The sequence below is a fragment of the Gopherus flavomarginatus genome, chromosome 24, assembly GCF_025201925.1.
Source record: "Gopherus flavomarginatus isolate rGopFla2 chromosome 24, rGopFla2.mat.asm, whole genome shotgun sequence".
Taxonomy (NCBI): domain Eukaryota; kingdom Metazoa; phylum Chordata; order Testudines; family Testudinidae; genus Gopherus; species Gopherus flavomarginatus.
Window position 1 is genome coordinate 15,119,242 of NC_066640.1, and position 20,194 is coordinate 15,139,435.

The 20,194-nt window shown below is 64.8% G+C and overlaps 1 protein-coding gene across 7 annotated transcripts in view; it reads right to left on the reverse strand.

Moving 5' to 3' along the window:
• Positions 1-20,194, reverse strand: part of SSBP4 (single stranded DNA binding protein 4) — a 46,717-nt gene that overhangs the window by 4,980 nt on the left and 21,543 nt on the right. For 2 of the 7 annotated variants that reach the window (XM_050934301.1, XM_050934298.1), the window contains exons 5-10: positions 10,514-10,594; positions 5,536-5,625; positions 2,286-2,369; positions 1,546-1,605; positions 875-944; positions 75-145 (exon numbers count right to left, since the gene is read on the reverse strand). In XM_050934301.1, the coding sequence (XP_050790258.1) occupies positions 75-145; positions 875-944; positions 1,546-1,605; positions 2,286-2,369; positions 5,536-5,625; positions 10,514-10,594 (456 nt within the window). The remainder of the gene's footprint in view (positions 1-74; positions 146-874; positions 945-1,545; positions 1,606-2,285; positions 2,370-5,535; positions 5,626-10,513; positions 10,595-20,194) is intronic. The other 5 variants (XM_050934304.1, XM_050934299.1, XM_050934303.1 and 2 more) reach the window with 3 other exon arrangements.

Sequence of the window (20,194 nt, forward strand, 5' to 3'; positions counted from 1 at the left end):
ACAGTGCTGCACAGCAGGGCTGTACCAGGACCCCGCAGACGGGCCAGATAAAAGGCACCCTGAGAGACACCCACCTGAGGAGCCATCCCTGCCATGCCTCGCGGGGGGTTCATCCGCTGCATCGGGCCCCCCATATTCGGATGCCCTGTGCAAAGGGAGAGGGGAAGGTGTACAAGGCAACAGGGCACAAACACCACTGAACCCCAACTTCTGGGGCATGGCTCCCTGAACCCCCCAACTCCCCACACTCAGAGCTCTGATCCCCCACCTCCCTCAATCTCCTACTTCCAGGGCATGGCTCCCTGAACCCCCCAACCCTCCACTCCCAGAGCTCTGCTCCTCCAATCTCCTTCAACCCCCCACTTTGAGGACATGGCTCCTTGAACCCCCCAACCCTCCACTCCCAGAGCTCTGCTCCTCCAATCTCCCACTTCCGGGGCATGGCTCCCTGAACCCCCAACCCTCCACTCCCAGAGCTCTGCTCCCCTGACCTCCCTCAACCCCACTTCTGCCCCCCCATGGAGTCCCCAGCACTGAGAGGGGACGCCCAGTGAGGGGTCATAATCCCAAGGTGCCCTCCCAGCGCAAGGCCTCATCCTTCCCCACAGAAACTGGGGGGGCTGCTCCTGGGCTCGGCTGTGAGGGGCTTCCACTCCCCTCCTGGGGGCTCCTGTCTCTTCGCAGTGAAGGGTCCCCCCTTGGGGGAGGGGCTGCTCCCAGCCAGGGCCCAGGTCTCCTCCCTGGTGGCTGACCCACTCATGTACCGCTGGTGCCCCAGAGTTGGGGGCCCACAGGGCCTGAGATGGCTGAGGAGAGGGGGCCGCAGACCGGAGACCCCGTGGCGGGGAGGGGCCCTGCGGGCAGCATGACTCACCCTGCGATCTTGTGCTGGGGTCCATGCTGTTGGGCAGCAGCGGCTGGGAACCCGGGACCCCCACGGGCGGCTGCAGGAACAGAAAGGCCATGAGCCTGGAGCTGCAGCCATCAGGAGGGAAAGGCATGGACTGGGCTCCCCCTGGGGAAAGGAGCACCCCCACTTCCCAGGAAAATGGCACAGACAGACCCCCTCCACCCCCAGAAGGAGCACAGACTGACCCCCCCCACTCCACCCCGGGGGAGGAGCAGAGACTGACACCCCCCTCACTCCACCCCAGGGGAGGAGCAGAGACTGACCCCCCCCCTCACTCCACCCCAGGGAAGGAGCACAGACTGACCCCCCCCACTCCACCCTGGGGGAGGAGCACAGACTGACCCCCCCGCACTCCACCCCGGGGGAGGAGCACAGACTGACCCCCCCCCACTCCACCCTGGGGGAGGAGCACAGACTGACCCCCCCCCCTCACTCCACCCCAGGGAAGGAGCACAGACTGACCCCCCCGCACTCCACCCCAGGGGAGGAGCACAGACTGACCCCCCCCGCACTCCACCCCGGGGGAGGAGCACAGACTGACACCCCCCCCGCACTCCACCCCGGGGAAGGTGGACTTAGCCCTGGGGCGACCCGCCCGGGGAGGTCCCCAGCTCTCAGGGCCCCGGGGGTCTCACCTGGTTCGGCATGCGGAGCGAGGGCCGGGGGCCGCCGGGGTAGCGAGGAGACATGAAAGGCTGCAAGAGACAGAGCAGGAGGGCAGGTGAGAGCACATCTCCAGAGCCCAGCCAGGGCGGGCCATGAGAACAGAGCCCCCAGGGCTAGTGCTGGGCTTGCCGGGGCACGGAGGCCTGAGCTGGGAGCTCGCCCGCTGCTCAGGGGGGTCTAACCGCAAGCAGTGATGTGTGGCCCGGCTAGCGGCTGCAAGGCAGGAACCTAGGTATCCAGGCCCAGCCAGCCCAGATGCACCCAGCATTCCCCATCCCGCGGCCCTGGGTAAGCGAGAGGCTTGGTGCCCGCAAGGGACGTGGCAGGGCACATGGGGAGTGGAGCTCACTGCCTGTCCTGAGCCATGCTGAGCCTGCACTCGGGAATGGGTGGAGGGGCCTGAAAATCGGAGTCTGCCGGGCACTGGGCACAGCACTGGACTGTGTGGCTGCGTGGAGTGGGGTGCAGAAGGGGGGCTGGGGTACACCTGGGGATCTCCAAGGGTCTGTGGCAAAATCTGCCCATCCTCCAGGCCACAGGGGCCCAGAGAGCCTCAGGTGAGTGACCCCATGCAGAGGGGGTGAGTATGCAGAAAGCGGGGGGCATTGTGGGGGGGGATGCGCACACTGGGTTTTGCAGGCTTCCTCCCCTCGTCCTCAGGCCCAGCCTGCTGGGGGGCGGTGGGCCAGCTTGCCCCAGACAGCCTTACCTGGCTGTGGGGCCCCAGCATGGGGGCGGCGGGGTTGTGGGGTGGAGGCTGTGCGTGCGGTGATGGCTGAGAGCCCGGAGGTCCCTTCAAGAGAAACAAACCACAGAGCGTCACAGGAAGGAGGGGCTGGGCCGATCCCCTGTCACCCCTCGCCTGCTCCTAGGCCCTGCTGGGGGGTCCCTCCCCTTGGGGACTGCCAACCAGAGACCCCCCCCCAATGTACCTGAGCTCCCCGCTCACCTCTGCCTGCCTGCTGCTCTGAGCCAGGACACGGGGCCATTGCCCTCCAATGCTAAGCCCCAGCCATCGCCCTGGGTTGGGGGACATGCCGGGGGAGGTGGAGTCTGGAACATGTGGGGTGCCTGGCATGCGAGGGGCAGCCCAGGACCCGGGCACTGGGAGTGGGTGTCTCCAGCTGCCATTGGAGACGCTGGTGCCCAGCGCTGCGGAGCGGGGCAGAGGTGAGGGGAAGCCCCGGGCACCAGTCAGCCTGATGGCCTCATGCGGGTCCCCACATCTACCTGCAGGTGGCAGCAATGCCCGTTTCACCAGCGAGTGTGCGTCACTCCCCCCAACACCCCTCCACAAACGGGGGGCTCTGCACGCCGGGCGTGGCTGGGCAGGGGCAGCTGCGGAGCAATGGGGGCACTCATTCCCAGGAGTAAGGTGCAAGAGAAAAGCTCCAGCTGGTAGAGCTGAATGTTGGCAGTGCCAGGCGACTCCTGGGGCCATGGGCACCCGTCTGCGTTCCCAGGAAACTGTCCCTGCAGGGGAAGGTGCAGTTATCCCAGGGCCCCTAGAATGCTGCCCGCCTGACTCCAACCCCATGGGGAGGTGAGGTGCTGTGGGCTGGCCCCGGATCCTGCCCAGACTCAAAGTGGAGCCAGTGCCCAGCCGGCGCAGGCCAGGGGTTCGTGCATGGGCAGCGTGGCACAGGCTGCACAGTGGCTCCATGCAGGGCAGGGGAAGTATCATTGAGACAAGGCTTCGGGCTCCAGCCACGAAAGCCCCTCGCCCTCCCGGACGTCACTGCTACCTGGCCCTTAGAGCCTCTCCTGCCTCCACCTGCCTACCCGAAGTCCCCAGCATGTCGCCAACAGCCAGCGCATCAGTGCTGTGTGCCCGCAGCCACGGATCTGCAGAGGCGCGCGTGTCCCACACCCGGGCGCTGTGACCTGACTCTGAGCACGGGGCAGGTGCATGAGGAATCGGGCTCCCGTCTCCTCCTCGGGGTGGCGGTGCCGGGATGGGCATGAGGACGCGGCGGAGCCAGCGAGCCCATCCCCACACGGCAGCGCCGCTGGCCCGTATTTAACACTCAGCCTCCCAGGGCTCCCGGCCTAATGGGGAACATATGGCGTCGGCAGCGCTGCAATATTGAGTCGGCTCCCGCCAGGCGGGCTCAGCCAATCTGTGGGCGCCGTGCAGGGCTAAATGATGCAATTAATAAAATCATTTTCTATCCAGCTAAGGAGATAACGACTTGGCACAGCAGTGCCTCCTGTTCAGCACCGGCAGCACCCCGGCAGGCTGGCAGGGGACAGCCAAGGAGGCATGTGGCTGGCTCAACACTAGGGGGCAGCGTCTCCCCACACATCCCTTCCCACCCACCCACACACCCACCGACACATACACACACACACACACACCACCCCCCTCCCGCGCACAGCGAAGCCGGTTAGGCCCAGAGGGTCTGAGCCCAGAGCAGAGCAGCTACCAGTGCCGACACCTGTAGCAATGCCCACACCCCGAACCCCGGCTGCGCCTGCACCACTCCGTGCAACCCCCCTCGTGCACACCCCAGGCACCCTCCCCATGCGCGCACACACCCTCCCTGGCACACACACTCCTGCACACACCAACCCTGTGCGCCCCCCACCGTGCACATACACTCCTGCATGCACCCCCCCATGCACATGCATTTCTGCACACACCTGAGGCATCCTCCCCATGCACACACCAACCCTGTGCGCCCCCCGTGCACACACACTCCTGCACACATACCCCGGGCACCCTCCCCCTGCACACACTGACCCTGTGCAACCACCCTCATGCACACACACTCCTGCACACACCAACCCTGTGCACCCCCCCGTGCACATGCACTCCTGCACACACACACCCCAGGGACCCTCCCTGTGCATACACCGACCCTGTGCAATCACCCTCATGCACACGCACTCCTGCACACACAACCTCCCCATGCACACACTGACCCTGTGCGCCCCCTGTGCACACACACTCCTGCACACACACCCTCCCCACGCACACGCACTCCTGCACACACCCCAGGCACCCTCACCGTGCACCCACTGACCCTGTGCACCCCCCAGCTGCACCTTCCTCTGTGCCCACGGCATCAGCTCCCCTCCCCGGCTCCACCTCCTCTGGCCACCATGTCTCTAGCAGCTCCACCAGCCTGGCCACAGCCCGCCCGGCCTCCATCTCAGGGGGCAGGTGAGCCTGAAGCCGACCGTGTGTCCTGACACTGCCCAGAGCATGTGCCAGCTGCACACGCAGCACCTTGGGCAGGGCCCCCTGGAAGCTGCAGCTGGGCATACAGCTCTGATTGCCGGGTGCACGGGCCACGTCCACTGTACCGCAGGGGCCACCCATTCCTACGCATGGGGGCGCTGGCCACAGAGCAGCAGGACCCTTGTTCCTCAGCACTAGTTTACACCGCTCTGCGTGGCCAGGCAGCTCCAGACTGGAGGCCCAGCAGCCAGGCTTAGGACCCCTCCACAGCGCAGTGGCTGTTCCTGAACCACAGCAGGGAAGAGGGAGGGGGGCTGCTGCTTTTGACTCTTCCATCACCCCCCAGGGCCCCCGTGGGAACAGGCAGCCCTCGGGAGCAGCAGGCTCTGACGGTGGCTTTGGGCACTGCTGGAGGTGCCCAGCAGAGGAACAGTGGTGCCAGCTATGCCCCAGCACTGCAGTGACCCAGCAGAGTCCGCAGCAGCAGGGCCAGGGCAGAGCTGGCAAGAAGCCCCACGGGGTCCCCCTTGGCAGTGCAGAGCTGTGGAGGGCCGTCTGGGTCTCAGAGGGCAGTGTGCTGCCTCCCTGGGGTTACCTGACCCCAAGGGAAAGGACTGGGGCTGCCCTCTTCCCCCATAGGGAATCCCTGTGGGGACTGCCCACCCCTGGGCACCTTGTCCCCTGGGCGTTCGCCTGCTCCCCACGGCACACCACGAGGCCGCGATGCCCCACAGCGCACCATGCAATCAGCCAGCCGCGCAGTGGGGCAGGGTACCTGAAAGAAACCAGGTGGCATGGGTCCTCCTGGCATGCCATCGTTCGGGGGCATGTTCCCCATCACGGGGCTGGGGGCCGCCGCGGCACTCTGTGGAGAAAGGGCAAAGGTCATCCCGAGGGGTCACATGCTGTCCAAGGCTGGGGAGGGGAGTCTGGGACGGTGGGAGTCAGCCCACTCCCCCCCCGGAAACATGCTGTGCCCCCCACTGCCCAGCCCCGCTCCCAGCCCAGAAAGGGGGGCAGCCCCCAGGTAACTGCAGTGAGGGGTCAGAAGCCTGGCAGGTGGGACAGAGTATTGGGGGCCCCTCCAATACCCCATGCATGCCCCTCCCTCAGCGCCCCACATGTGCTCCCCACTCCCCATGGCTGTGCTTAGCCCCTCCCCCACTCCCTGGTGCTGGTTTGGGCTGGTTCTCATAGGGGAGCGGTTTAATTTGGAGCTTGGGGTGAGCCTCCCCACACATGCTCCCTGTTATCCCCTGGAGGCTGTGCTGCTGAACATGCCCTGTGCCCCCCCAGCTCTCCCCGCCTTGCTGCCCAGACAGACCCCCACAGCTGGCTGGCCAGTCACAGAACACTTCCCCCAGGGCTGAGGTGGCAACCTGGCCTTGTGGGTATGGCCCAGTCCAGGGAGCCAGGACTCCTGGGTTCTATTCCTGCCACTGCCCCTTGGTGAGTCACTGCCCTTCCTGGCACCTCCCCTGTCCATGAGTGTGAGCTCTGGGCCGATGCCCACAGACGCTGTTGAGAGACGTGTGCTCTGCCCTGGCTCAGGGTCCTCTGTGAGGAGCCTGAGGCCAATCTTAGCCCTGTGACGGATCCTGCCCCTGCCATGGGTCCATCCCTCACCCTAGTGGGGTTCCACCCCCAGCAGGGAAGGAATTCACCCTGCTAGGGGCAAGGAGCTATCAGGAGACAGACGTGCTGGGCCATCAGCAAGGTGGCCACAGGCCTGACCCCTTGGCGGGATGGCTTGGTTTTGAACAGCTGGGCTGTCAACCAGGCAAAGGAATGACCAGTGTGCCAGGGAAGGGCTGGGAGCTGTCAGTGTGTGGGCTGGGCATGGGGGTGGCACAGAGCGCCAGGGTGGCCAGGACTCCGGAGCCAATGCCTCTCTCCTAGGGCGCAGGTGCTCTCGGCACCTGACAGTGCTGCCTGTCTTGGCCAGAGACGCTAACTCCTGTGTGGATACAGCCGGTGCCAGCCATGCCCAAGGGCAGCACCCCCTCCTGGGGACAAGGGGGGAGCTCGACTTCCTTAGGGCAACAACACTCAGGCCAGCCCCTGCAGCCCCACAAGCGGGGAAAAGCCAGGTGTTTGGCCTCTGCCCGTGCCTCCAGCAGCTTGGAGACGGTGGGTCCTTGCTCCCTGGGCACCCTGCTGGGGTCTCAGTGGAGCTGCCAGGAACAGACGGCTGGAAATGTGTCCCTGCCCATAGCCCAGCCGGCCTAGACGCCTGCCACACCCAGCCGAGGTGCCAGACCCTCGGGGGACACCCCTCCTCCCCAGCCTGCTGCCCCCAGGCACTTGGCGAGGCTCAGGGCCACCACCAGCAAACAAACGCAATTAGGCTCAGCCTGGCGCCCGCTTATTACTGCAGCTGCCGATTACCGCTCGGCTCTGGTCACCATGGTCCCCGTGCGCTAATTACGGCCCCTGCCCCAGGTCAGCTCCCCTGACTGCCCTCATTACAGATGGCACCAGGGGCACTGACCCCAGCACGTCTGACAGTCAAGGCAGCTGGGGCTATGCTCATGGCCAATGTGCAGCTAACTGGATGAAATTAATGGCACTAATTAGCGAGGCATCAGGATGGGGGAACGAACCATCATTCAGGGCTGGGTTGAGCTGGCCCAGGGGGTCCCCACCCAGCACAGACCAGAGCAGGGGACTATCCCAGCTCCCTGCCAATGCCCCTCAGTCCTGACTCGCAGCCGCTCTGCTCTGCCAACTCAGCTCACTCCCCAACAAGAGGGCGGGTGCAATCTCCTTAACTGCCAGGGGGCTGTGGGAACAGGTGGGGTGCTCCCAGCAGCCGCTTTCTGCTCCAAGATCCCCCACATCTGCCCCCACCATGCACCAGGAGCAGATGCCCTTAGTAGAGACAAAGGGCGCTCCAGACTAAGCACCCCCCTCCCAGGCCACACCTGGCCTGCAACCTCCCTGGTCTGCAATGGGGCGGCGCAGCCCATGGACACTGTGGGGCCAAGCAGGCCGTGCCCAGCCAGAGCATTGCATGCTGGGGCCCACTGGCCAGGGCACCGCCACTGAGCGAGCGTCTCCTTGCTCCCAGGCCGTTCAGCAGGACACATTTCAGTACGAGTGAGACAGCAATACATGGCGAATCCAGCCAAAGCTGCCCCCACCCCCAAGTGCAGCCCCCCTCGACAGAGCCCCCAGCCCTGCCCAAGGAGTCAGAGCCAGGCCACCTGTGGGGCGGGACACTGCAGGCTTGCGCTGGGCTGTGGGGCAGGCCCACGTGGGTGTGCTGTGTGCAAGGGGGCATACCGGGCCCCGCCGCCCGCGTCCGTCCGAGGGGAGCTATTAAAGCGAAGGAATGCACTGGCTTTCCGGCTCGGCCCCTTGCTGCTCTGCCACAAATGGTTTCAATTTGAAAGGGAGGCGGCTGCTTTCTGCACCTCCATGGCCCTGCTGGGGAAGGGGCCTGTGTAGGGGCTGGGGGGCCCAGAGGCGCTGCTCCATAGGGCTGGCTGAGACACTGCCAAATCCAGGGCCCCGTGCAATCTCCCCTCCTCCTCCTGATCCTGTTGTCTCCTGCCCCCCTGCGCTGGGATCAGCCCCCTCCATCAGCCCGGAGATTTCCCTTCCATAAGGCCCCCTCCCCGTCCCATCTCTTGCCTGGACAGGGCCTGCCCCTGACTAGAGCGCTAGGAGTTGCCCCTAGCTGGCCCTACCATGGCCTGGCAGACCCCCCATTTGCTCCTGGGGACACAGCCCAGGCGGGGAGGGATGGCAGCGAACAGGAGGGATGGGTCAGACGAAGTGGTTGACACCTGGGCACGGCGCACAGAGGCAGTGTCTCTGCCCACACGGACGGTGGGAAGGAGCTGAGCAGCCTGACTCTCTTGCCTGGCACCTGGGGCCCAGTGTCCCCCTGCACAGCGGCTGTGAACACCCCGGAATCCCAACAGCAGTATCTGTGCCCACTTGGCCCCGGGGCAGACGGCAAACACAGTGCAGGGCGGGGCCAGGGCCCCCAGTAACTAGTCCTCTGGACAGGACAGACAGACGGAGCAGCAGTGAGGGACGCATACAGGCTGCCCTGCTCTGGAACAAAGCGTGTCCATCTGTGGTGAAAGGAGCTGGGGCTGGCCCAGTAGCAAGCGGGACGGGCACATTTGTTACCAGCACCAGAAACAGCCAGGCCACAGAGCCCAGACGCCCTGTCCCCTTCCAGAGCCCTGTTAGAGCCAGGTTGGGCACAATGGCCGGTCCTGCTCTGGGGGATCAGTCTAGCCATCCCCAGAGCACATCTGCTCTCTCCCCAGCAGCAACTTGAGCACGACTCACCCAAGGCCAGGGTCCCCCCACCCCACCTGCCAAGCCCTGGGGGAGGCTGCAGCTGTGGCTCATAGATTCATAGACTCTAGGACTGGAAGGGACCTCGAGAGGTCATCGAGTCCAGTCCCCTGCCCTCATGGCAGGACCAAATACTGTCTAGACCATCCCTGATAGACATTTATCTAACCTCCTCTTAAATATCTCCAGAGATGGAGATTCCACAACCTCCCTAGGCAATTTATTCCAGTGTTTAACCATCCTGACAGTTAGGAAGTTTTTCCTAATGTCCAACCTAAATCTCCCTTGCTGCAGTTTAAGCCCATTGCTTCTTGTTCTATCCTTGGAGGCTAAGGCGAACAAGTTTTCTCCCTCCTCCTTAGGACACTCTTTTAGATACCTGAAAACTGCTATCATGTCCCCTCTCAGTCTTCTCTTTTCCAAACTAACAGCGTCTGGCCCTCACCCTTGGATCAGGCCGGTTTCCCCCCCAATCCACGGCCCTTTCACAGCTCAGAGCGTGGCTGTACAGAGCCGTGACCCCCTGTGGGGCACCTGGGGGGGCTGGCACAGGGTGTTAGCATCCGCCTGTCTCGCTGCTGAGCCTTGCAGGCCCCTGTGCCCCACATGCATTACATCCCACCACGGCAGACCCATCCCGTACTGGTTCGGGAATGACCAGCCCTGGAGACCCCCAGCTGTGGGGAATTTCAGCCACCTCCTGCCACCATGGGACATCCAGTCCCACAGGCCAGCTGGGCTCCAGGGCTCAGCAAGCGACCAAACCAGCCGCATGGCAAGCCAAGGGTTAATACTCGCCCCCCTCCACCTTCCCCCCAGGCGATTAACAGAGTCAGGGGCCTCACCACCCTCCAGGAAAGATTTGGTTCTAAGCAAGACTGGCTAGGGGTGGTGAGGGAGATTCAGTGAGACCTGGGGCCTTTCTCCTCTAGGGGTGCCAGCTCCATGGCAGGGGACTGGCTAGCTTGGGGGGGGGGGAACGGGGCCCGGGGTCTTTCCCCTCTAGGGGTGCCAGCCCCATGGCAGGGGGCTGCTGGTGGGGTGGAGGAAATGGGGCCTGGGGCCTTTCCCCTCTAGGGGTGCCAGCCCTGTGGCAGGGGCTGCCTGGCTGGGGGAGGTAATGGGGCCCGGGGCCTTTCCCCTCTAGGGATGCCAGCCCCATGGCAGGGGACTGCTGGTGGGGTGGGGTGGAAGGAATGGGGCCTGGGGCCTTTCCCCTCTAGGGGTGCCAGCCCCATGGCAGGGGATTGCTGGCGGGGTGGGATGGAAGGAATGGGGCCCGGGGTCTTTCCCCTCTGGGGTGCCAGCCCCATGGCAGGGGACTGGCTGGCTGGGGGGGGTAATGGGGCCTCTCCCCTCTAGCCATTGCCAATTTGGATCCAGAACAGATCAATAGCCCCCCAAACCCATTCCCTTCTGAACGCGGATGGACTCACCAGAGCTGGTATCCTCTGTTGCCTCGCGGTGGGGCCCTTCCAGACTAGAGGGTGGCTCCACGCTGCTGCCCCTGGTACCCACTATGGGGAAGATGCGTCCCCAGGGTTGTCAACATAAGCCCAGGCCTCACAGTGCCAGGCCACCCGCCCCCGTGCTCACTGTATTTATCGTGGGAAGCCCTTGCTGAGCATATGGGGGGAGGGTGCTCGTTAACTGCTCCCCCAGGCTGCACCCTCCTGCTGGGCACTGACAGTGATCTCAGCCCCGTGCCCACCGGCTGCTTGACACACAGTCCTTGTCTCTTTCCACAGACGCCATGTGCCAATGCCTGCCCGAAGGGCCCGACCCTCCGTGTCCAGCACGTTCAACCCTGGGTGCCCCACAGGGACCCACCCTGAGTGCTGTATATGGGAACAGGACACACCACCCCATGGAGCATGGGTCTCCCATTGCTGGCTAGCACTGGGCAGCTCTGTGCGTGCACCCTCCAGCCCCTCGCATGGCATGTGCTCCGCTACTCCCACAGCCGCCCCCACCTGACAGAGCCCAGCGGCTCCACTCAGGAGCCAGTGACTCATTTACATGAAATATGACTAATCCCTTCCGTGACAGATGTCACCAATTGAGCAAGCGGGCACTGCACACAGCCGGGCTTGCCTGGAAACACTCCCTCCATCACGCTTAAATGGAGAGGTGACGCTGGCCACCCGCCTGGGCACAGCCCCACAGCTCAGCAGCCCCGGGGCCGGCCAGCTGCAGGCTCTGCAGAGCAGGGCTCCTGGTGGGGGAGGTGCAGGGAGGGGTGGGGGCACCATGCCCATGTGGTCCTGTCGGGCAGCCCCCTCCCCGCTGGGTCTGCAGGGATCCAGGCTGTGCAGCGCCTGCTGGCGAGTGCTGGCATGAACGGCAGAGATAAGGAGGCCGTGTGGGTGGCTGGGTTTCTCATTCACTAATTCCCTGCCAAGAAACGACATGCGACACAATCACAACTGGGACAGGAATAGACTGACAGCTGCACCCCCCCTGTGCAGAGCCAGTGCCTGGCTCCTTCTCTCCTTGCTGGCTGAACCCCCACCCCTGCCCCTGCTGGGTGTCACCACAGGGCTGGCATAGGCTGGGGGGCAGAGAAGCACCAAGACTCAGGACAAACCAAATACAGGGCTCCTCTTTCCATGCTGTTTGCAATGGGGGGGGGGGGGGGCTGGTGGAAGTTTCTGGGTGCCGCTGTGATGGCCGGGTGGTGCCAGGTGCTTTCTCAGATGCATCTGCTGCCAACCTGCAGCCCGGAGAGCCGAGGCCCCTGCCTTCACGGTGCTCTAGCCCCAGAGCCAGGCCCTGTGGGACTCCCAGCCAGCTACCCCCCCCCCCCACCACGGAGCCCCACGCCATCCACTCCCACCAGACGCTGTGTGGCATACAGGAATCTAGGAGCCAGCAGCAGCAGCCCCAGCAGGGACATGTTACCCAGGGCAGAGCACTGGGCAATCTGCATCCCTGAGTCAGTATCACGGGTCATGCCCACCCTCTCCCCCATGAAGTCACACAGGTCATAGGCAGCAGGAAGCCCCCCGCCAGGCCCCGGGGCCCAGATGCCCTGTCCCTGTGGGCCAGGGGCTTGACCCAGGCAGCCTCTCTTCTCCGGGGGGAGGGGAGGGGAGGGGAGGGGGAGGCGAGCGAGCACTAGGGCCCTGCAGCTGGCCGTGCAGACAGGGCTATGGCCCCCTGCCTCATTTATCAGCTGCAGGATCAGAGCAGGCTGGGCCCAGCTGAACTCACTTTACAGCCATGCACAAATCATTTGCAAGACAATGGAGAGTCTGTGCAGGCAGCCAAAACCAACAGCGCCGGAGGCTAGGCAGCCGAGCGGCACCCCATGAAACTGGCCTCCCCAACGCCAGCCGCGCAAATCCTCCCCCCCCCCACCCCCAGGCCATTCCACCCGCGCTCGTTAACCCCCTCACCGCCTGGCCACCTGCACCCGCCTCACGCAGCCCTTTGTCTGGGGCTGGCCACAGCCTGGCCCCGCTTTGCCCCAACAGGCACCCCCCCCTCCAGCCACACTGCCACAGGGCTGGCTCCCGGCCCCTCCCAGGCCTGGCAGGCTGGCAAATGCCCCCAGACGAACACCCCAATTCCAGGCCTCCCCAAGGGCCCCCCATCACCAGCCAGCTCCCGTCTCCCCTCGGGTTCCCCGCATCGCTGCAGCTGCTCTCCTCACTGCAACTCAAGGCACGCATGCATGTTATCGCAGGGGCACTGGTAAGCGCAGGGCTGGTAGGGTCAGGGCATTGGGCTGGGCAGCGGGCACCCTGGCACAGCAGGGTTGCTAGCATATGTCTCCTTGAGAGCACTAGGGCAACTCAAGAGAGCCAGCGCTAGGAGGGAGCTGGCACCCCTGCCCCCAGCTTGGGCAGAGCTCTGGTGCCCCCAGGGACCATGTCACTGCAGGCCAAGCCCAGAGCCCCAGGGATGCCAGGGCAGTGCCAGGAGCAGGGGAGGAGAAGGCTAGCTGTGGCCAGTAGAACGGCCGGGAGAGCTGCTGGCACTGGGGATTGCTCCTAGCTGTGGTCTTGAGTCCGTCCCCCAGACAGCACAGACTGGGACCTGGCATTCCAATCCTGCCAGCATCCCCCTGGCCACCAACAGCCAGCTGCTGCCCACAGCCCTGCAGCAGGGTGAGGGGTGGCATCTGTCAGGGCCCAAGGTGGGCAGGACACAAGGGCGCACCATGGGCAGCGGGAAAGCTCCCATCAGGGCGGTGAGTCCTGAGGATGCCTGGCGTCAGCATGGACAGGGCAGCCTGGAGAGGGTTAAAGCTGGAGGTGTCAGTGCAGCGGAGCAGCATCTGCAGCAGGGTCGCTAGGAGCTGCCAGTAGAACTCACGGGGTCCAGGAGATTCCGGGCCTTGGCCCACGGTTCCAAGGGCCTGGGGCGCTCAAGGTGGCAACAAGCAAGGAGTTGGAGAGCCAACGCAGACGCCCAGCATCCTGGCTGTTTGGCATGGCCCAGGAGTGTGTGTGACAGAGCAGGTCACGCACCCCAACAGAAGAGGCACCCAAGGGAACCTGGCACCACAGGCTGGAAGCCCCCTTGAGCCCTCCACGCTGGCGCCAGGCCCCATGTACCCCCTGAGCAGGGTGTGGTGAGTTGGGACATGGCTGGTTCTGGTCAGCACAGAAGAAGGGGTCAGGCCAGCGCCCCCAATCTGAGCTCCTGGGGACATCACCCAGCCCAGCTCCGTGGGCATGGGCTCTGGGGCCATCCCACACCAGCTGGCCGGGCGCTGCCGCAGAGGCAGTGATGAGAAAGGAGGGTGAGGGGCAGCCCAGGGCTGGGGGAGTGGGGCTGGGGACCCCCCCCCCAGCACTGACAATCGCAGCCCCGCTCCAGGCCTGGAGATGCAAAGCAGGTGTTGCCATGGCAACAGGTTGGGGAGTCTCTGCATCAAGGTCACGAAAACCAGGGAGAGAAACAAGAGGGGAGGGTGTGTGCGGGGGATGGGAAGGAGGGGGTGCTAGGAGAGGCAAGAGAAGGGCAGGATGGGAGGCAGTGTGGGGGAGGGGAGAGAATCCATGGCAGGGGGGGCACACCAAAGCTGTGGGGGGAGAAGCTGCCAGGGCCTTGAGCCAGGCCCAGTGTGGGGCCACAGGACTGTGAGCCACAGCAGCTGGGGGCTCCCAAGGACCCATCAAGCACCCGCCCTCTGCACCGACTGTCCCAGCAACACATCCTCCTGCCTCTGCCCCTAGCCTGCCTCCAGCCCCGCATCGGCTCTTTCACTTGGCACGCACTGGTGCCAGGCTCCATCACGGGATAGCCAGGGGCTGGGGGTACCACACTCAGAGGGGTGTGCAGGGTAGCAGGGCCTGGATCCCAGGGGTGTTCCCAGGAAGAGCTGTGGCCGGGGAGCACAGGCACCAGCCCATTGCAGCCAGCAGCGCCAGGAGGCTGCGGTGACGGGCACTACAGGGAGACACAGGCATTAACAGAGAATAATGAGTGGAGGGAGGGACTGCCTGGAGCCTGCAGGCAGCCCGTGAGATCCCCAGGGGTGCAGGATCCCCCCGCCCTCTGCCCTGCTCTGACACCACCTGCTGTGGCAGGGAGAGGGGCAGAGACTTGCTGTCTCCATCTCCCCCTGGGAAGAAGCACAAATACCTTAAGTAGCTACTGAGGCCTGTAACCATGCACAGAGAGGGAGGGGCACAGCCACGTGGGGCGGGGGAGCATGTTGGTGCGTATACATGTGTGTGCCCTTAGCATGACAATCCTCCCCCACCTCCCTGATGCCCACCCCCAAGGGGGGGGTGCGTTGTTCAGGGATCATGAAAGCAGAGGGGCCGGGGGCATGAGGCCCCCACCATGCATGCAGCACCCCCATGTCCTCCCCAGTCTCCAGGGGACAGCTGCCAGCACAGCTCTCTCCACTCCTGACCCAGCAGTGTCTGTCAGGGTCCTGGAGTGCCCCTCCCTGGAGGGGCTCAGCCCCTGCCGATGCCCTGTGTCCTTGCCCCCAGGGCACTGCCCCCTGCCTCCACACTGCCCAGCAGGCCACGGCACCCCGCCCAGCACTGGACCCTCCCTGGCTCTGAGTGAAGGCGTCAGTGCTCGGCCAGCCGAGATGGGGTGGCAGGGGAGAGTGCGGCGACCACTACGGACAGTTGTCACGCACGCTGCAAATGCCAGCCCAGTGGGGAGGGGGGCAGATAACACAGCACCTCCCCTCATTGCCCCTCAGACAATCCCTCCCCAGCCAGGGCCCTGTCCCCACACACACACTCAGCCACCCCCCCACTCTGACCCCCACGGTCAAGACACTTAAGTCCAGCAGAGTGGCTACTGCCCGCTCCCCGTGGTGGGGCCGCCCGGCTTTGCCCCAGCTGTCACGGGGCAGTTTCTCCGCTGTCTGCACAGCACCAGCAGGGGGCGGGGGCAGCACGCTGCAGAGAACCATCTGCCATTAGGGTTGGATGGGCAGCCCCGGGGTTTGGCTGGTGGCCAAGATGAGCAGCTAGTCCCCAGGCCCCCCCAGCTCAGAGAGCAGGGTGCTGCCCATGGTACGTGGGGGGCTGTCAGCACCCCCCCATGGCACGACACCAAATCTCACTGATCCCAGCACTAGGCCTGGGTGTCGAGGACCCCACCACGGCCAGCCCCAGGACCCTGCCTGCAAACAGGGCTGAAGAGAGGGGGCACAGCAGGCCCAGTCTGGAGGGCCTTCCCCTCACATTCCCAGGCAGGGCACCTCCACTGAGGCTTGGTGGGAGCTTGGGAAGCAAGTTCTGGTGGCCCTGTTCCCCCAGCCCAACAAGTGGGAGGCGCTCAGCCCTGCTGCTCCAACACCAGATGGGCTAGAACCAGGGAAGGTGCCAAGGGAGCCTTTCCAGAGTCAGACCCGGGTCCCGCAGCCAGGTGGCCAGCAGCAGAGCGGCAGAGCTCAGAGAGCCACCCCCATGATCTCTGGGGTCTCCCCCGGTGCCCACGTGGGCTCTGGCCAGGCAGCCTGGTACTGCAGGGAGCCGGTCGCTGTGTGCTCCACATACCATCAATTCTCTCCGCTGCCCACACACCTGCAGCCCAGCAGCTGAAAGAGCCAGCCATGCCACTCAGCTGGCTATCGGGCAGAGGCCAGGCGGCGGGGGTGCAACACCAGCAGCACGTAAGCTGTGCTGGGCCAGTCCTGACTCACTCTCCCACTGGGGCAGGGGGTTGGCACTGGGGCAGCAAACTGTGGGGCTGTGCCCCTGCCCCCCATGGATGCACCCCTCTGCTCTGGCTCCCAGCCCCCCAATGGCCTCCCCGCTCCCAAAGCACTTTCGCTTTACATATGCAAGGCAGCGCTGCCATGGCAACGGGGCCTGCCTGTGTCGCTGCGCCAGATTCTCATTAACTCCAGCGTGGCAATCAGTTCTGCCCAGAGCACACGGCTGGGGGGGGGGGGGGGGCATCTGCTAACTGCAGGACTGGCTGCACTGCGGGCCCCTGGCAAGCGGGTTTGTGTGAGCACCACAGAGCTGGCCCTGAGCTCCCCCCTGCTTGCTGGGGCTGGAGGGTGGGGGGAGAGAGCACATTAACCCCTTCCGTACCCCTCCCACTGCACCCTCACCTGATAAAACACTCAGCACTTGGCAAAGCCGCAGCCAGAGGGGAAGGGCAGGGATCCCGGGGGGCTGAACCTAGACACCGTCCTAGAGAGAGGGCAGCCTTGCGGCCGGAGAAAGACAGAGCCAGCCCTGCCCAACGCTCGGCAGCGAGTCAGGGGCTGAGCTGGGAACAGATCCAGGGATGGAGGGGCATGACTCTCCATCCCCATCAGTAACCACTAGGACCTACTGCCAGCGAGCGGCAGCTGCGACAGCCTGGCGGCAGGGCACCAACTTCAGGGCAGGGGGCTGCAGCCCCACACAGCCCCCAGCAACTAGGCCTGACCTCTCCTTCCCCTCACCAGCTCCTGACCGAGCAGGCGTGGGCCATTCCAGGGAAGGGGGGCATGGGAGATCCTGGGAATGGGGGGGGGTGTCGGGATGGCTATGCCCAGAAGACGGTTTCTCTGGAACCTGTCTGTGTCTTCCCAGAGCTGGTTAAGTCGGGGAGTGGCACCCAGGCTGTGGCACTCCAGGGGCATGTGCTGGGCAGAGCGGCAGAGCCCCCAAGCCCTATGGGGCAACGTTCCAGGGAAACCAGGCAGAGCCAGCCTATTCCAGCTCTGGGTAGTGCCAGGTGCAGGGGGCTTGGAGCACAGAGGCAGCCTCAGCCCTAAGTGATAGGGATTGGGGGTGTCCTGTCACTGCTGGGGGACATGGGCCCCAAGAGCTGTCGCTCCTGGGCAAGATGCTGCCTGGGTGCCAGGAGCTCCATGGGGCTATGGGGTGGGAGGGGCTGGCACGGACAATGGAACTAGCCCAGCCTGGCTCCCGTCTCCATGAGGAGGAGACAAAGGGGCCAGTGCTGAGGGGGCAGAGCCAGGAGGGAGAGCGGCAGCACTGGGGTTAGGGGGGGAAATCAGCATTTTCTAGCCAACCTAGATGGGGGAGGGAAGCGGAGGATGGGACAGCGGGAGCCTGCATCCCCTCCCCCTGCAGAGTTTGCCCAGGCAGGGTGGGAGGCAGGAGGCCCCTTGGTTCAGTCAGCCCCTAAGTGGAGCCCACCTCATCTCCTCCCCCCACACATAGGCTGGTTAGAAGAGGCTGATTCCAGCAACACAGATGCACACACACCCCCTCTTGAGCAGAGGGCTAGGATCACACTGGCCTCCCCAGGGGTCTCCTTCCACTCAGGACTTTCCCCAAAGGAGGCTGGGGGCAGGGGGGTGGAGCAGGGCCCGGCCCAATATCAGAGTATTCCTGAGGCCCTGAGTAAAGCCAGTCCCTGGGCAGGATCCAGTGCAGGGCCTGCGCTGGCACACCCCACAGCTGCCTCCACCAGCACCCCTTGCCCAGAGCTGGCCTGCGGCAGGCCCCGGCCCTGAGGCAGCACCCTGGAGCTGGGAGGGCTCCTGCCCCAGAGCACATGGGACCCCGGCCTGGAGGGCATGTGCCCACAGTGCTTGGGCTGCATGGTACAGGATTACGCACATGGCAATTAGTGTCCTTCTCAGCAGCCTGATGGCAGCGTCAGTAAATAGACCCGAGTAATTAAAGAGCCAGCAAAACAAACAGATGGCTCCATGCCGGAGGGCAGCTGGGAGGGGGGCACCATGCTGGAGCACTGGGTAGAAGAGGGGCACTGCCCAGGGGGCCAGGCCAAGAGGGAGCATCATGCTGGGGACAGAGCTGGGAAGGGGAGGACCATGCCAGGGAGGGAGCGAAGGGGTGACATCGTGCTAAGGGGGCCATGCCAGGAGTACTGTGCCATGTCAAGGGGGCTCCTTCACAGCGGGTGCCCCCTGGGGTCATCTCCACCAGTATTCTCACTGCCCTCCATCCAGCACCAGCCTCCTTCCCACCTGGCCTCAGTCACCAGGCTCCCAGCATGGGGGCCCGAGGGTGCCATGAGGTGTTCCAACCCTGCCCATCCCAGCACCATGTCTCCCTGCTGCAGCCCAGGGCTGGACTCAGAGCCAGTTGGAGCCCCCCGGCACCAGTGCCCCCCAGCCCCTGCCCACTTCACCAGCTGGCTCCCTGGTGCCCCACACAGTCCAGTTCCTCAGTGATGGGGCAGAGCTGTCCTCCCACTCTGCACAGTGGGTATCCTCCACAGGGCCACTGCTGTCTTGCTGGGCCCATAGCCCTGGGCAATGCAGGGCCAGGAGCCCCACCCCACCCTGGGCAGCCCATCCAGTGTAGAGGGTGAGCTGTCCTGTCCTGCCAAGACCCTGCCCTGCCAGAGGGGCTGCCTGGCCCGTCCATGGCCGAGGCACAGCATGGCACAAGCCCACAGCGATAGATCAGCTGACTGCGCCAGCCACCAGGCAGTTCGGCGCTTGGCAGCAGAGCAGCAATGCCAGTGCCAGGACAAACAGCTGGGCGGCCTGCCCCACACTGGTCAAACACAGGCAGCCAGGGGCAGCAGCTGCACTGTTGACTCTGTGGCAACTGATTAACTCCCCAGGAGCCCTGTGCAGATAAGTGCCCGAGCTGCTGCAGAGCCCTGACCCCGGCACTGCCTGAGCACCATGGGGCAGGGGAACAGCCCGCAGTGCGCTCCATTCCCCAGGCTCTGCAGTGACTCCTAGGGGCAGGTGGCAGCATCTGAGCAATGGGAACTGGGTCCCTGCCGGGCTGGCAATGGAGGGGAAGCCAGGGTGGTCTCTGGCTGGTGGGATGGTGCCTGTGCTGGGCCCGGCTTGGAGCAGGGCCTTTCTCTGTGGCTGCCTGAGACGTGGGTCCTCCAGGGCAGGGGAGTATAGACCAGCCTCCAGCCCCTGTCCAGCTGTGTGCAGGGAATGGGGCCCACAGGGGCTAATCTGGTGCCACTTCAGCCCAGAGCCTGGCGCAGCCGAGAAGCGACAACCCATTTGCTGGCTGCCCGTGGCTCCTGCTCCCAGGCTAATTCTCTTCAGATGTCCGAGCCGCTCAGCCTCCCACAGCCAAGCTAAGCGAGCCAGGTGCTCCCCTTCCCCCCGACAAGCTCTAGAGCCATCCAGCGCCCCATGCCCGGGGCATCCACTCGAGTCCCCCGAGCACACCCCACACCTGCCCCACAGCCAGGCTGGGTTACAGGGCGATCTGAGTGGCTGCCCCACTGCTGCTCACCCTGCCAAGCCAGGGCAGGGTTGGCATCAAATGCAGGGGGGCTTCCCTCTGGGTCAGATCCCTGCGGAGTGCCAGGGAGTGGAGCTGCTGGAGGCACAGTAGGGCCTGAAGCTGAGGCCCTGCCCCCCACCCACCCCTTGCTCGTTAGAGGCACTAGAGCACTTCCTGCCAGTGCAGGGGGAGGGGCTCTGCATGCATTGGGTACCAGGAAGCACGGGAAACTGACCCCCCTCGGGGTGGCAGAGGTAGGTGAAGAAGGGGCCATGGCTGTCCCAGGTCTCTGGGAAGAGGAGAAAAAGCGGCGACATCTCGCCCTTCCCTAGCACTGCCCCCCAGCACCGAGCCGTCCCCCAGCACTGCTCTAAGCCACCAAGGTCAGCACCCCCATACGCACCAGCCCAGCAATTTCCACACAGGTCTGCCATCCATGGCCTGCCCAGGCCAGGCCTGCTTAACACGAGGGGACGCACACCAGCCTGGGGGCAC